The 13,990-nt window shown below is 46.8% G+C and overlaps 1 protein-coding gene across 1 annotated transcript in view; it reads left to right on the top strand.

Moving 5' to 3' along the window:
• LOC116940894 (sodium channel protein type 3 subunit alpha) overlaps positions 1 to 6,055 on the top strand; it is a 75,561-nt gene extending 69,506 nt beyond the window's left edge. The window contains exon 28 of the mRNA XM_076066174.1: positions 575 to 6,055. Coding sequence (XP_075922289.1) covers positions 575 to 1,725 — 1,151 coding nt within the window. The 3' untranslated portion in view covers positions 1,726 to 6,055. The remainder of the gene's footprint in view (positions 1 to 574) is intronic.
• The last annotated feature ends 7,935 nt before the right edge of the window (positions 6,056 to 13,990 follow it).

Here is a 13,990-nt window from a genome sequence, read left to right as displayed (position 1 = left end):
TTCATATAATATACAGTAAAAATACGTGCATAAAAATTGTACAACTGTCTTTGAAGTTCCCTTATTTTATCATTCATAGCACATGACTGATTTGAAAATATCGGTACGATTTGTAAAGATGGACCTCATTAAATGTTAATGACGATGATGTGCATTACATCAGCGGCATACAAACTTATACCCGAGAATATTCTGCTTTGGCACTACAATTGAATGATCTTAGTAATTGACAGTATTTCAGTTCTCTGATCTCTGTCATAACTAGGGCTTAACTTTCTGCCGTGTCTGTCCACTTCATTTAACCGTAAAATATTTCTGGCACCCAGCGCACCACGTCCATCATAGCTTTTACTATAGCTGTGACTACTAGTCACGAGCCTACTCAAATATACCAGCAACATGGAAATTTATTCGGTGACAAAAATTAAGCCACGGTCATGACCAGAGTTCCTCAATCCAGCCCATCACGATGACGACGATTGTCTCCCCGCCGATCCGAGCACACCCAGAACATATTCGTGAACAGTGAGCCACGATGGGCAATCAAGGGGGTGGATTTTTTTCTCCCTTTCAGACCTCGCGATGGCTGACAACAGCTGGCTGTCCAACATCGTGGAGCCAACTTTGTTCCGTGTGGTGCGTCTCTTCCGAGTCGGTCGCATCCTGCGTCTCATCCGCGGGGCGCAGGGCATCCGCACGCTGCTCTTCGCGCTGCTCATGTCGCTGCCGGCGCTCTTCAACATCGGCCTGCTCCTTTTTGTGGTCATGTTCATCTTCTCCGTCTTCGGCATGTCCAACTTTGGCTACCTGAAGCACACGGCCGGCATCGACGAGATCTTCAACTTCGAGACGTTCGGCGGCTCCATGCTGTGCCTCTTCCAGATCACGACGTCAGCCGGCTGGGACGGGCTCCTGGCACCGACCCTCTTGAGCAAGGAGCCGGACTGCGAACCGGAAGCCGTTCACGTGGGCACCAACGTCGTGGGCAACTGCGGCAACAAGGCCATCGGCTGCGCGTTCTTCGTGACGTACATCATCATCTCCTTCCTCATCGTCGTCAACATGTACATCGCCGTCATCCTCGAGAACTTCAATGTGGCCACGGCGGAGAGCAGTGAGCCGCTTAGCGAGGATGACTTTGAGATGTTCTACGACATCTGGGGAAAGTTCGACCCCAACGCCACGCAGTTCATCTCATTCACAGAGCTCCCTAATTTCATCGACAGCCTCGACGAACCCCTGCGCGTGCCCAAGCCCAACCAGCTGGCTGTGGCAGTCATGGACCTGCCGATAGTGGAAGGCGACCGCATCCACTGCCTGGAGGTGCTCTTCGCTCTCACCAAGCGCGTGCTGGGTCAGGGCGAGGGCCTGGAGGGCCTGCGCGAGCAGATGGAGGAGCGCTTCATCGCGGCCAACCCCGAGCAGGTGAACCTCGAGCCCGTGACGACGACACTGCAGCGGCAGCAGCAGGAGATGGCCGCGCTCAAGATCCAGAAGGCCTACAGGAAGTACCTGGAGTCGCTGCCGCCCGAGGGAGGCCCCGCGCGGATGGCGGCGCTACGTGAGATGCGCCGCGCCAGCAAGGTCCGCGACCACATCGCCACGGTGGTCATGGCGAAACGTCAAATGGCTTCGGTGGAGGCGTTGAGCTCGTCGGGCGAGGACGAGGGTCTGACAGCCGCCAGCAGCAACGGCAAGATTTCGGAAATCTCGAAAACTGGCTGAGCTCAGTTCTGTCTTTAAAAAAGGATGTAAAAATAGACGCTGCCAAGAGTGGAGGTTGTGAGACGCGACTGGGATGAGTTCTTTTTTTTTTTCGATTGTGCTTACTGACGCAAAATGGTATTTAAACGCCGTGCTTATTACTGCAGCTGGGATTGAAAATTAGAATATTAAAATAAGCAAGCCAGTTATCAGTGTTTGGCTGAACATTTTACACATTTTATAACTTTTCCTGGACATTTATATATATAAAACAGAATACGGGTTAGATAGCACCAAACACTGGAACAGCAGAACACTCTTTAAATGCAGAATTACATGTTTAATTGAAGATGACATCTTAGTGAACAAAATAGAAATAAGCATGTGATTCGTCTAAGACCAGTATCACTTTCTTTTATACGTATCCATACAATATGTACTTGTATATCAGCTCATATTCGGTTATTATTTGTGTCATATTCATCATCATCACTACCATCATCATCATCATCATCATCCCTCACGTGACTTGCTGTGCTTCCTCTATAGGCATTGAACAATGACCCAAGATCACGCAGTGATAGTAAATGAGTCACAGCAACATGTAGCTTCTTGAGATGCAGGTGTTTCCAGTTGCTGTATAGCATCTAAAAGTGCATTGTATCAGCTGTCTGTTGCCATCTCGCACAATTAACCTCAACTCATCAGAAATGAGGCAGAAAATAGAAATAGCTCGACCGTTAAAATAATAAGTGACGTGCGTACCATTTACCTATTTATTTTTTAGGTGCGCTGTCAATAAGCTGACTTAATCTGAGTCACGGCTCTTTGTATTAATAACACAATTTGTAAAATTGCGGTCAGCAGAGTGCAGAATGGCAAAATCCATTGTTATACTGTACTATGAACCAATGTCTGATTTCCCCACCTTTACCAATCCGCACTGACCAGTGTGGTAAAGTATGGTCAAGGAAACCCCATGACCCTCTTGGCATTGATAATCTGCCATCCAGCAGTGGACTGACGGAAAGGGATGTGGATGTTCTATAACCCATTAAAATGAGTGAATGTTTACAGCACACATCATGTCACTTGCAGCGCCACTTCTGTGGGTTCAGAGGTCAAGATGCTCGTGAGTGGGTGTGTACTCGTTCATGGTTCTGGACTGTGGAAGCCCAGAGCCTGAGAAAGGGATGGAGGTTGGACGAATGAGTTTGCCCATTTGCTGATCACAGGGACATTTCTCTCACCAATTAGCAAGTCCTTTTTTGCTATTGCATAACCAACCACAAGGAATGGTTCCAAGCCCATCCACAAACCACCCTCAACTCCACTCAGCCTCTCCATCTCAATCTCCCACCACTCAGAAGACTGTCCCATCAGCCGGAATAGCTGTGCTCGTAAAATTATCATATGTTTTGTATTCTCTTTATCATCATCATCATCACCATGATATTTGTTTTCGAATTGCATTAGTATGGTAACAATTGCTATATTTTTTCACGTGTGCATTCAATGCAATTTACCCACTTTGAATGTTTTAATATTTTACCATAAACATTGCGGAGGGAAGAGGGCATTAGTTTTTTTTTGTGGAGCCAATATTTTATGTGACCTAATGTTTGAAACAGCATTTCAACATTTATCCTGTCTATGCCACTTGAAACTATAATGCCTTGGTTGGAGAGAATATATAAACATAAAGTTCCACCATTTATCAGATACCTGGAAAAAACATGTTCTATCAGATGAAATGTTTTACACAACTGTTAGTTATTTTAACATTAACTGTAAAATCATGCTGTGCTCTATTTCAACTTCTTATTCTAAGTGCAGCTCCCATATGAAACCACATCTTTGTGTCGTTTCATTTGTTGGACTAGGTAACTACTGAAACCATTCTCCACTTAATAAATTGATCTCAATGATTTGCTGTGGATGGAACAGCACCTCCTCATGGAATAACAACAGCAGGTACTGTCCCATTTGACCAACCCGACGAACTTAAGGTGTGGTGCAGGCTAAAACTGTTACATGAATACAAATAAAATGTAAAATTTTATACAAAAGAGAACATTCTAGTTCTGTGGTGTTTGGGTTAGGTTTACGGTGTTGGTGAATGTAAATTTTAGTCAAATTGTTGGCATAAACGTGCCGATGTCTCCATCGCATAGTTGTTGTAAGGTGAACACCTAACCTTCAAGGACCGTTCTTGCAGTATCCCACAATTTGGATTTAGGTCTTCACGCTGGTCGCCAACTCCAACAACGTCTCCTACCCATCACGGCCGCCTTCTCACAATTACATCCACAACACTTTCTTGCCATATTCTATGACAAACTTACACGTTTCTTATGTTCTTCTTTCAGTGAGTATTATAATCCTTTGCATGCACCTGATTTAAAATGCCAGAACTGTATATTCTGGTGGCTTTGAGTGCAGTGGACACATCCAGTATGTAATAGCTTATCAAGAATGCCTCTGAGAATCTTTAAAAATTGCACAAATATTTTAGTTGTGCATATGCATTTACTACTTTTAAATTTCTGCCAATTGGAAAAAATATATATTAAAGAAACATGCCACGTCCTCCAGCCACAATTGTCCCATTGAGTTGACTTCACCTGGGCAACATAGTCCTTTCTGTTTATATACAACCAAGTCCAATCACAGAAATGCTATTTTGTACTTACCTGGTCGTACATACACAATAACGCTTCTCAAGCGGTGACATTTCCGTTTACTTTCGTTTAATGTTTGTTTAACTGTTTCATCATCATCATCAGCCTTGCTTTATCGACTGCTGTACGAAGGCTTCCCCCCAAAACGTTGCTAAACTCTCTGTTTGTCCGGCGACACACTGTACACGAGCTCAACTCATCGCTCCATCTATGCGGTTGACATCCTCTCGGGGCACGTTCCCTGCATTGACTGCAACTCGAGCGTTAGTCTCAATCCCGTTTAAGTGACACGTCCTGCCCCCAAAATCCACCTTGTTGCGTGAACGTAATGCCTCTGACGTCACCTGTTTGTTCACAATTGTGTAAATGCATCGTTCTCAAATGTTTAACGCATCTTTGCCTTCGTCCGAACGTGTATTACGCGACACATGACCATACTAACCCGTTAAGTAAGCTTCGATACATCGTTAAACATTAATGCGCCTAATGGATGTAATATACGTTTGAAAGGAGGCATGCACCATCTCCGAAAAGGCTGTAAACATTTCAACACTCGTGTATTGCATGCGCATTGAGGTGTTCCATTTGCCTGGAGAGAAAAAAATAGCACATCCAATTATATACACTATAGTATAATAAACAACAATAATTACGCGTGCAGAGAATGAACCAATGCCGTCCATGGGTGGTATTAGGGTTATGACGCTCTTTTGACATCTTAGAATAGTTAAACGCTTTGAAGGTGTATTTAGAATAAGTTGCGCAATTACACGTACATATACGATCTGTCCAGGTGATGCAACGGTCGAGCGCGTGGCTCGCGATCGTAGATTTGTCAATTCAAATCCTGGCCAGAAATTGTCGCGCCCCTTCGTATCTCCGGGGGTCGGAAAAACGGGTACCAATTTGTGCGGAAGTCGGCACTGGTTAACCTCCGGATAGACTCGCCCTGCCCCATAGGAATGTGGAATTTCCACCACTGGCTCAGCGCTGTGCACAGGATATAAGTTGAGAGAGAAACCACCAATTCTGTATTAAGACAGACGATATGAACATTTCTCTTGTGTATTGGGTATCGCCATTAATGAGTGAAATCACTTCTAACGCTCACGGTACATGCGACAAATCGTGCGCATAAGGATCCATTGTTTTGAAAGCTCCATACAGCACGTTGCATGTAATTGCATAACGTGACCGCCTGCGGCCAGTGGGGCCACTACTTTCCCCACAAGCACAACGTTTGAAAATATCATTGGTTCTTTCCATGACATTCGTGACATTTCAAAGGTGACGGGGGAGGTGGGGGGGGCATTGAACCACAATTCCATTTGCAATTCAAAATTGACACTGACAGGACCTTAATATGCATTAAGTACATTAGTAAATAATTGAGTGTAGAGGTACAGCATTTCGATACAGCGTTCCCATTGATGAATTGACAGCATGAGAAGGAGAGAAAAAGCCGCCGTGAGTGTGTCTTGAACTGCGCTGTGCTTACGTGCAGAGACCTCCGCTATATAATTGGATGTACGATGCTGTTTTCTAAAAGGTTACGTTCCATGTACAAATATCAAATAAATCATGCTGTTACATTGTTTTCTTTCCCCCAAAAATGTAAAACTTGTCGCAGCTGCAGACGTGAAAATACAAATAAAAAACATTAAACGTCATTTCTACAGAGAACGTTTGTGGCTTACTGTGAGTGATGTGTGCCGCCTATGGGTCCGATGCCTTTGTCTCGTCTTGCCTCAGCCAATATCAAACATCGCAAGGGTGGCACGGGTGTTTCTCAGTTGAGAGCGCTCAGCTGGCACCACTGAAACCACCACCCCCCCCCCCCCCCAAGTTCAAATCCAGGCAGCCACCTACGATTGAACTGGCGTCTAAACGTATGGCGTCAACTCAGTCACCAATGTCTGCGCAAATATTTTTTTTTTATCACGATAGGTTTAGTTCTAAACTTAATTTATCTCAAATTCCAGCTATGATATTGTATATATACGTGAATACGAGGAATAGCGAAACTACACAAACTCTCTCCTGAAGCCCTCTCGTTGCCAGCGGATCTCGACATTCGGTATTTTTCTTCTGAACATATCGTCATACGCCATAGAATATAGAATAGAATGGATACACCGGTCAGTCGATCAGCAGGTCGTGTCCGGTGGGGTAAAGTGTGGGTTACTCCCACCTAGACCAGGAGTCGGCAACCAAAATAACGAAGAGACTTTTTTTTGGAATTCCGTAAAAAAAAACCCTCAATACTTCAAGAGCCGCAATGCTTGTGAATGCGAGACAGTGGCTCCTTCATAAATAAACGTCACGAAGCAGTCCTTAAAGAGCCGCATGTGGCTCCGAAGCCGCAGGTTGCCGACCCCCTGGACGAATCCAACATAAAACAATAGGTTTTACTCTTTCTGGCAACGAAACAGGTATTAAGATGATGTTAAAACACCAAACTAAAACCCTTCGCAAGAAATCATGTCTGCATTAACCACAAATATTTGTCGTGAACATGCAAACAAAAATCATGCTCTGGTAGTATATGATGCATTGTCTTTGAAATCGATTGGTCCACACCGGAGACAGCTTTCTTTAGAGCCTCGTCTCAAACAGTGTTAGACCAGAGGACGTCAAAAGGCGAACAGCACAAAGACAATGCCACTATCAGGACATTGAGAGCTCGGAGTGAGCAGCTACATCATGGGACCTCCCTTGCCAGTATCAAAATATAAGAATAGGTTTGACCAATTCTGGCAATGAAACAGTTGTGTGAAGATGTTAAAACACCGAACATGAAACATTTTGCAAGGAAACATTCACGATGTAAATGTGAATTTTGATTTAAAGCTTTCGTGACTGCAGAAAGGGTGAAGCCTCTTCTTATATTTTGATACTGGCAAGGGAGGTCCCACGATAAACCAACATCCCTGTCGAGGGGCTCTCCAGAACTCCCTCCAGCAGTGGCGTGAGCACCAACACTTGATGGGGTTTCTGGCAGCAGACACGACGAGGCTTGCTGACTGCTCATTGCCACCGTGCATCAGCTTTTTACGCGCGATGAGTGAATAATTCAACACCGACACTCGGTACTGACTAAAGGCCCCTCTCTCTGTGGGGGGGTGGGGGGGGGGTGGCTTTACCACACTAATGGAGATGTCTGGAGGGAGAAACGTGACGCGCTTCCGTGCGTGTCTACTCCTCCTGCACTCTCGCGACGAGAAGACGTTCCCACACGCAGGAGGACGCGTCCCAAAAAAGCGTGCGCCTGGTGTCAACAATGAAGTTACGCGAATCCTGTCAAACGCAGCTACCGCATTGTGAGGCGTATGCATGGTGAACTTCTTCCGCACCGTACGCAGCCACCCCTGATGATTATCTGAAGTGCAGGAAAGGCAGCAATTACTACCATGTTTTGCTTTAAAATACGGGATGAAAAGTGCCTCTTACAATGCGGAGACTACGGTACGGCAGTCATATCAGACCAGTCCATCCATACCACCTGTGTCTGCCCCGTGACCTGCCAGCGAGCCTTCGACACTTGACGTGGCCTCAAGGTGCACCTAGCCTGGGACGAACACCGTGGTGGCGTCACCACCACTTACTGGCGAGTGGCCATCGGCGCATCCACGCAACGTCGTGGACGCACGCAGCGAGGTCCAGGCAACAGCTGTCTGCTGCACTACGCAAGTGACGGAGCAGCTGCATTCGAGCCCGTATACTTGACACCAGGACCTGCCGTGGAGCTGTGTGTATTGTTATTGTGTAGAGAGTACAACGTTGTTATTTGAGGACGCGTGTGGTTTCTCAATCAACACATGTCGGTGTCGATGTCGACTCAAAAGCGAAACGAGTCGAAGCATCCACAGGAGTGAATCTTTGTTCACCGGTTGCGATTGGCGTTTTTGTACGAGTGAGCTCTTGGCCATTTTGTTCAAAGAGGATTCCTCCAGTCTCAATGAAGATTCTGATGATTATTTATCTTATTTACCGTGTGCGTGTGCGCCGAGCCAGCGCAGGCAGCACGCCTTGAGCATTTATTTTTTAATGAAGAATGCGGTGGTCCCTTAGCGGACACACAGGGCTTCAACAACGTTGGTCCTGACCGTCGGTCTGACACCACGGCCAGTGCCGGGTTATTAATTATCCTAGGAGCAGAAGTAGCTACATATGTAGTAGCTACGGGCCCCGCACTTTCAAGGGCCCCGCGCTAAATGCTTTCAAGCTATCAATTCCGGTCCAGTGAGTCTGCACTTGCTCTATTACTATAGCACTATACTGCCTTCATCATTTATTATGAACGACTGGGTGTTTAAGGTTATCGATTTGTCGTATTATCTGGCTGTATAGAAAATGAAAAAATGCAATTACTTTACTATGCAAGTAAAAAAAATTGTGTTTTAATATTCATATGTTTTTTTTATTTTATTTAGGACCCCTTTATAAAATATACTACAGGCCCCGCACTAGCTTAATCCGGCACTGACCGCGGCTACGTGCCGGATTGTCGCGTGAGCTCCCACCCCCACCCCCCGTCCCACCCCCGTCCCACCCCCGTCCCACCTCCACACACACACACACCTGTGTAGGCTCGGTGCACACAGGAGGAACCCATTGAGTAAGGGTTCCCAGTCGCGGCGACGAAGATCGAAGCCAGGTGAGCGCATTGTAGGGTCGTCCACGAGGAAAGAGGTTTTCATACCTGTCAACCCCTTATCAGTGCCAACCTTATCACAGACCATTTCAGAACCTTATTGGTCACCGCGTGCCCGTATAAATCACAACGTTCATATGAGAAAATCCCATCACAAAGGAGAAACATCAACAAATAGACAAACACGTCTTTTTTGCCCGTATTTAAACGGCTATACGCCGTATGGACCTGTCAACTCAAATTCCATGTATAAGAATACGGCTAAACCGTATGGGTTAATAGCTATGGGATTGTAGGGTCGTCCATGAGGAAAACGGTTCCATTGTTGACGATGAGAGAGAGAGAGACTCCTAGCGCCAGCACAAAGACTCTAAGGATGCAGTCATCGCACTGAAAGGAGCCATTGAATGTTTGATATCAAAGAGACCGCGATCTCCCGTGCGACATATACAGACTACTGCCGGGACAAGTGCTTGTTTGTGAGCACCTACTGGGGTCGAACGACACACGGGGGCGCGGCGTGACCAGCACCACGCCCGGCCACAATTTTCTCTTCGGGGGTGTTGCGTGTACACCTCATCAAATACACTGGTTACTGTAAGGCTGAGTCCACCTAGGAGAGGCACAACAAGAATTCAGATGTCACTCACAAATGATGTCAACCATGCCCGCGAATCAAACTGGGGTAACCGGATTCGTAGGGGAAGTGTCCTCGGCAATGGCACCCCCCCCCCCCCATATGAACACACATATGAACATAGGTACGAGCACATGATCGCATGGACATAGGAACTGGCGCATGAACACATGGACACATACTTAAACGTAGGGACTATCACGTGAACACGTACTTAAACATATGAACTGTCACATGAACACATGAAAATAGGAACGAGCACATGAACACATACTTAAACATAGGAACTGTCATATGAACACATGAACACACACTCGAATACTGCCGAGAGGATATTCACTGTGGAGGAGAATTAAATAAGCTCGCCTGCAGTTTATCGGTCCATTGTCACATCCAGCAGTGGACTGATCATGCTCGATCATGATGTTGAACATAGGAATGTGCACGTGACGATATGAACACACATGCGAGTTACGCACCAAAGCAGGATTCTTTCCCCCACAACGTAGATTTATTTTACACTAAATATCGATGCGAGCACATGCCCGCAGAACTGAATGCTGTATAAGGCGAAATGACAAGCTAAACTTGGGCCTCGCCGATGTAAGTTATGGCAGCACTGTCAGTCCTATATTCAACACGTTGGTTAAGTCGACGCTGTCTCAAAGGGACCGCATAATGATTCAATATGACAGCGGGAAAACGCGTAAACGGATAAGAACTCCATCATCTTCATTCATTAACTATCCACTGCTAGTTGATGGCATACCCATGTCATCGCCATCCTCTATGGTTTAGTGAAGCAACGATCAATCTGGCCCCTCCACCGAGCTGCTTCAATTGCTCCTCCTGCACGGCTGATGTCCTCGTTGGTGTGTTCTCTCCGGTGGCTGCCACTGTCGTTATCATCGGCCACCAAGCCACCATCCCATCGAGTGTCGTTTCCTCCCCGCATCAACTTCACTTGATAGTCACTTTGACGTCTCCAGCTCGTGTACCTGCCATTGCTTGCTGCGTGAAAGTTCACTGCTCAAGGGGTGTTTAGTTGCAGAAATGTTTTTTTTATCGGCATGGCGTGTCTTTTGGCTGCTAGCCATCGAACAAAGACGGTCACCGCATCGCGCACTTTTGGATGCGCTTCTGCGGTCGCCTGGAACGCTCTTCCTTCCGATATTAGGAAGCCACTGGAGCTATATACTTTTAAATCATCTAGATTGAAAACTCATTTATTTAAAAACATTTTTTAAAATATTTTGTTCGTTGTTCTTCCCCCGCACCTCCGATTAGCACGGTTGGCTACGTACGGTGCGAAAGAAGTTCAACATCCTTACATTTATGTTGATGCTTACACTGACAGCACGCGCATAAACTCGTGCCTATGATAATTAATTGTGTACAATGTGTGCAAATTGTACATTTCTCTTAGTCCGATGACATGCCACAAATGAGACAAAATATAATAGTTTTTTTTTTTTTATCGAGACGATTCATGAAGACGGCGGCATGGGATGAAAGGGGTGCGGAGTTGACTCAGATTGAGCTTTTCACAGCCACGTTCGGCATGCGTTCAGTAGCGTTAATGAAGTGATGCATAATTCTGCATGCCCATCAACATTAAATCCATTAAACTCTTTACGTGGGTAAATCTGAGTGAATCATTCAAACTGGCGTGGGTTGGAGTGGGGGTAGAGGGTGTGGGGAAGGGAAGTAATGCGCTAATGCTATCCTCGTCTTTACTTGAATGGCATAGGTATGCCCCTAGTTATGTCATCATCGTCATCGGCCTTGGTCGATCCACTGCTGGAGGAAAGCCTCCCCAAACCATTATGCCTCATGATCTCAATGATGCTGGACATCTGTGAAGCTACCGGGCATCTGTGAAAAAGAGCTTCATAGCTCGTCGGATCTCTCCAGGATAAATCAAGATTCTGATGTCGATGCAACGATCCATCCAGCTCCTGCACAACGAGCTCGTCTCGTCACTCCAGCTCTGCGGTGAATTCCTCTTGTGGGCGTGTTCTCGTCCTCCTTTGGCTGCCACTCCATCATTCGTCTTGACCATCGGCCATTACCGATTCTGCCCAAAGTTGATTTCTCTAACTTGTGGAGAGTCTCCGACAGATTTTTTTTTATTCACACCTGTTTTAAGCCACCGCAAATGATCCATCCGACCCTTCAAGTGCTTTGTGCTACAGACGTTACGGTGGGAGAGCAATCGTTTTGATCGCGATCGTAACGATGACAACAGCAATAACAGACAACGATGAGCCGTGATATTTTGTGCGCGCGTGTGGAAAGGCCATGCTGCTTACTGCCCAGCGCAGTGCTGTTTTATTGCTCGTTTCCAGGTTTAATGAGGCCACAGCTGGGCCCCCCTGCAGGACATCACGAAAACAAAGGGAAGCTCTCCGCCTAATTAGGCCGCGCAGGTTTATGTCCACGTGGCCAACAGCTTGCACCCCCAACCGCTTTTGTGCTTGGCCCCTTTTGTGCCGGGGCCGCGAGCGCCCCACGAGGCAAGAAAATAAAGAGCACTTGTGCCCATTGTTGGTGTCAAAGACGTAATCGCTCTGACAAATCGCTTTCATTGTGCGATAAGTGCCGGGAGTCCCACAAGTGAAAGGTGAACGGGTGGCAAAGGTGCAGCCCTGCAAATTCTGGCTCACGCGCCGCTGCTGGAGGAAGGGAGATCTGGGGAGCCTCTCTAAAGGGACATTTTGATCCACTCTTCCCACTACGCTGGCCAGATGTTGTTGTTTTTCGAGGTGAGATTTACCGGCACTTTACTCCGTCACACGCGACCTTCCGTTCGACAACAAATGGTGTGCCCATTTATACTGCTGGGTGACTAGAGAGTAGGGGGTGGGGGAAGGAGATTTATAGACCGAAGAGTCCATTGTGCTAACCGTGACACTTCGGCAGCATTCGTCCTGCGGTGATGACCTGGCTGTGAAATGTGCGTTACGACTCGGTCACCGTGTATTGGCATGGCTTATGAATTTAACTGCAAACTTTCATATTGCAAAAACAAAACGGCAAATCGGCAGTGTGTACTTCGTTCGCTGGCACACGTTAAGAGCCGACTGCCTGCTGGATCCCATGAGACAAGCGGCGATGCGTTTCATGTCCCTGTTGGTGTTTACGTCCCTGCTGGTGTTTATGTCCTTGCCCTCGCCCTGGAGCAAATGCATACCAATCACCACGGAATGAAGCAGAACGCCGTATTGCTGTATATGTTACGAACACATTCACCGGCTTCTCCCCTTCTCCACCGGTCCCTATTCCGGGCTGTGGTTAAATGAGTTTCACCAATGCTGGGAATCCATCTCGACGGATTTGTGAGCACTATCTCCCACTAAGCATTAATTTGCTCTGGATTTCCTCCCAGGTGAAGCGAACCATTCTTTATTGGAATTAGCCAAGCGTCAATGTGTAAAGATCCCCGTGAGAAATCAGCCATGCTACTCAAGATTTCCTTGGTAAATAAAGTACATTATTACTACTACTTCGAAATATTCGTTTCAGATGGGTCTGTCTCGGTTGGTAGCGCAGGAACTATTTCTTCACCGGCACACAACATCCAGTCTTATCTTTAACTAGGGCTGTCGCTAAACGCTAAACGCCATGTGCCACCTCCTGGCTTGCTGCAGTCTGCCAGCGAGCCAGAAAAGAATATGAATTGATAAATTAAGCTCTTATTGTTACTACGAGACATCACCGAGAGCGGTACCACGGGGGACAGTCTCCAAAATTACGCGCAGAGCAAATTGGTCACTCTCGGAAGGTTCGGCGTCCGCTGGCGATCGCCCCGAAAATCGCAGATCCGTGTACAGCATTTAAGGGGGGGGGGGGGGCTATAAAGCGGGATATTAATCGATGGCCTTGCCCCGGTGGGAGAGGAAATGGCTGGTAATTGACCTAACGAGCAGTGTGGAGGTATTTACTGTCTCCAGATGCATTACGGAGTTGGGTTGGGGGGGGGGGGGGGAATGCGACGTGCCATGCGTTGTGTGTGCCCCGTCTGTTGAATGCAATGTGTGATCGTTAATGTAGAATGCCGATGGTGTGTGCAGTAAGCACATTAATGAGGGGAAAGTAGTTCACCAGAAATCACTCCAAGTTAACACGATCAGAGCCTCTAAGGCACTCCCCAGTGATAACATTTGTCAGCCGTGGGCATTTGTTCTCTGACGCAGATGTAAAAATCGCTTCAGGCTATGTGGAACGCAATAATAAAACGAAATAATGTACAGACAGCTCTGTGTCAACTCTATGCTGGATGAAGGCCTTCCGAAGCTGCGTCAGTCAGTCGTG

The sequence above is a fragment of the Petromyzon marinus genome, chromosome 10 (genome assembly GCF_048934315.1).
Source record: "Petromyzon marinus isolate PM22_M1 ecotype Great Lakes invasive population chromosome 10, UKy_Petmar_22M1.pri1.0, whole genome shotgun sequence".
Lineage (NCBI taxonomy): Eukaryota > Metazoa > Chordata > Hyperoartia > Petromyzontiformes > Petromyzontidae > Petromyzon > Petromyzon marinus.
The sequence above is the reverse complement of the archived record's forward strand: the minus strand, read 5'-3'. Positions and strand labels throughout refer to the sequence as shown.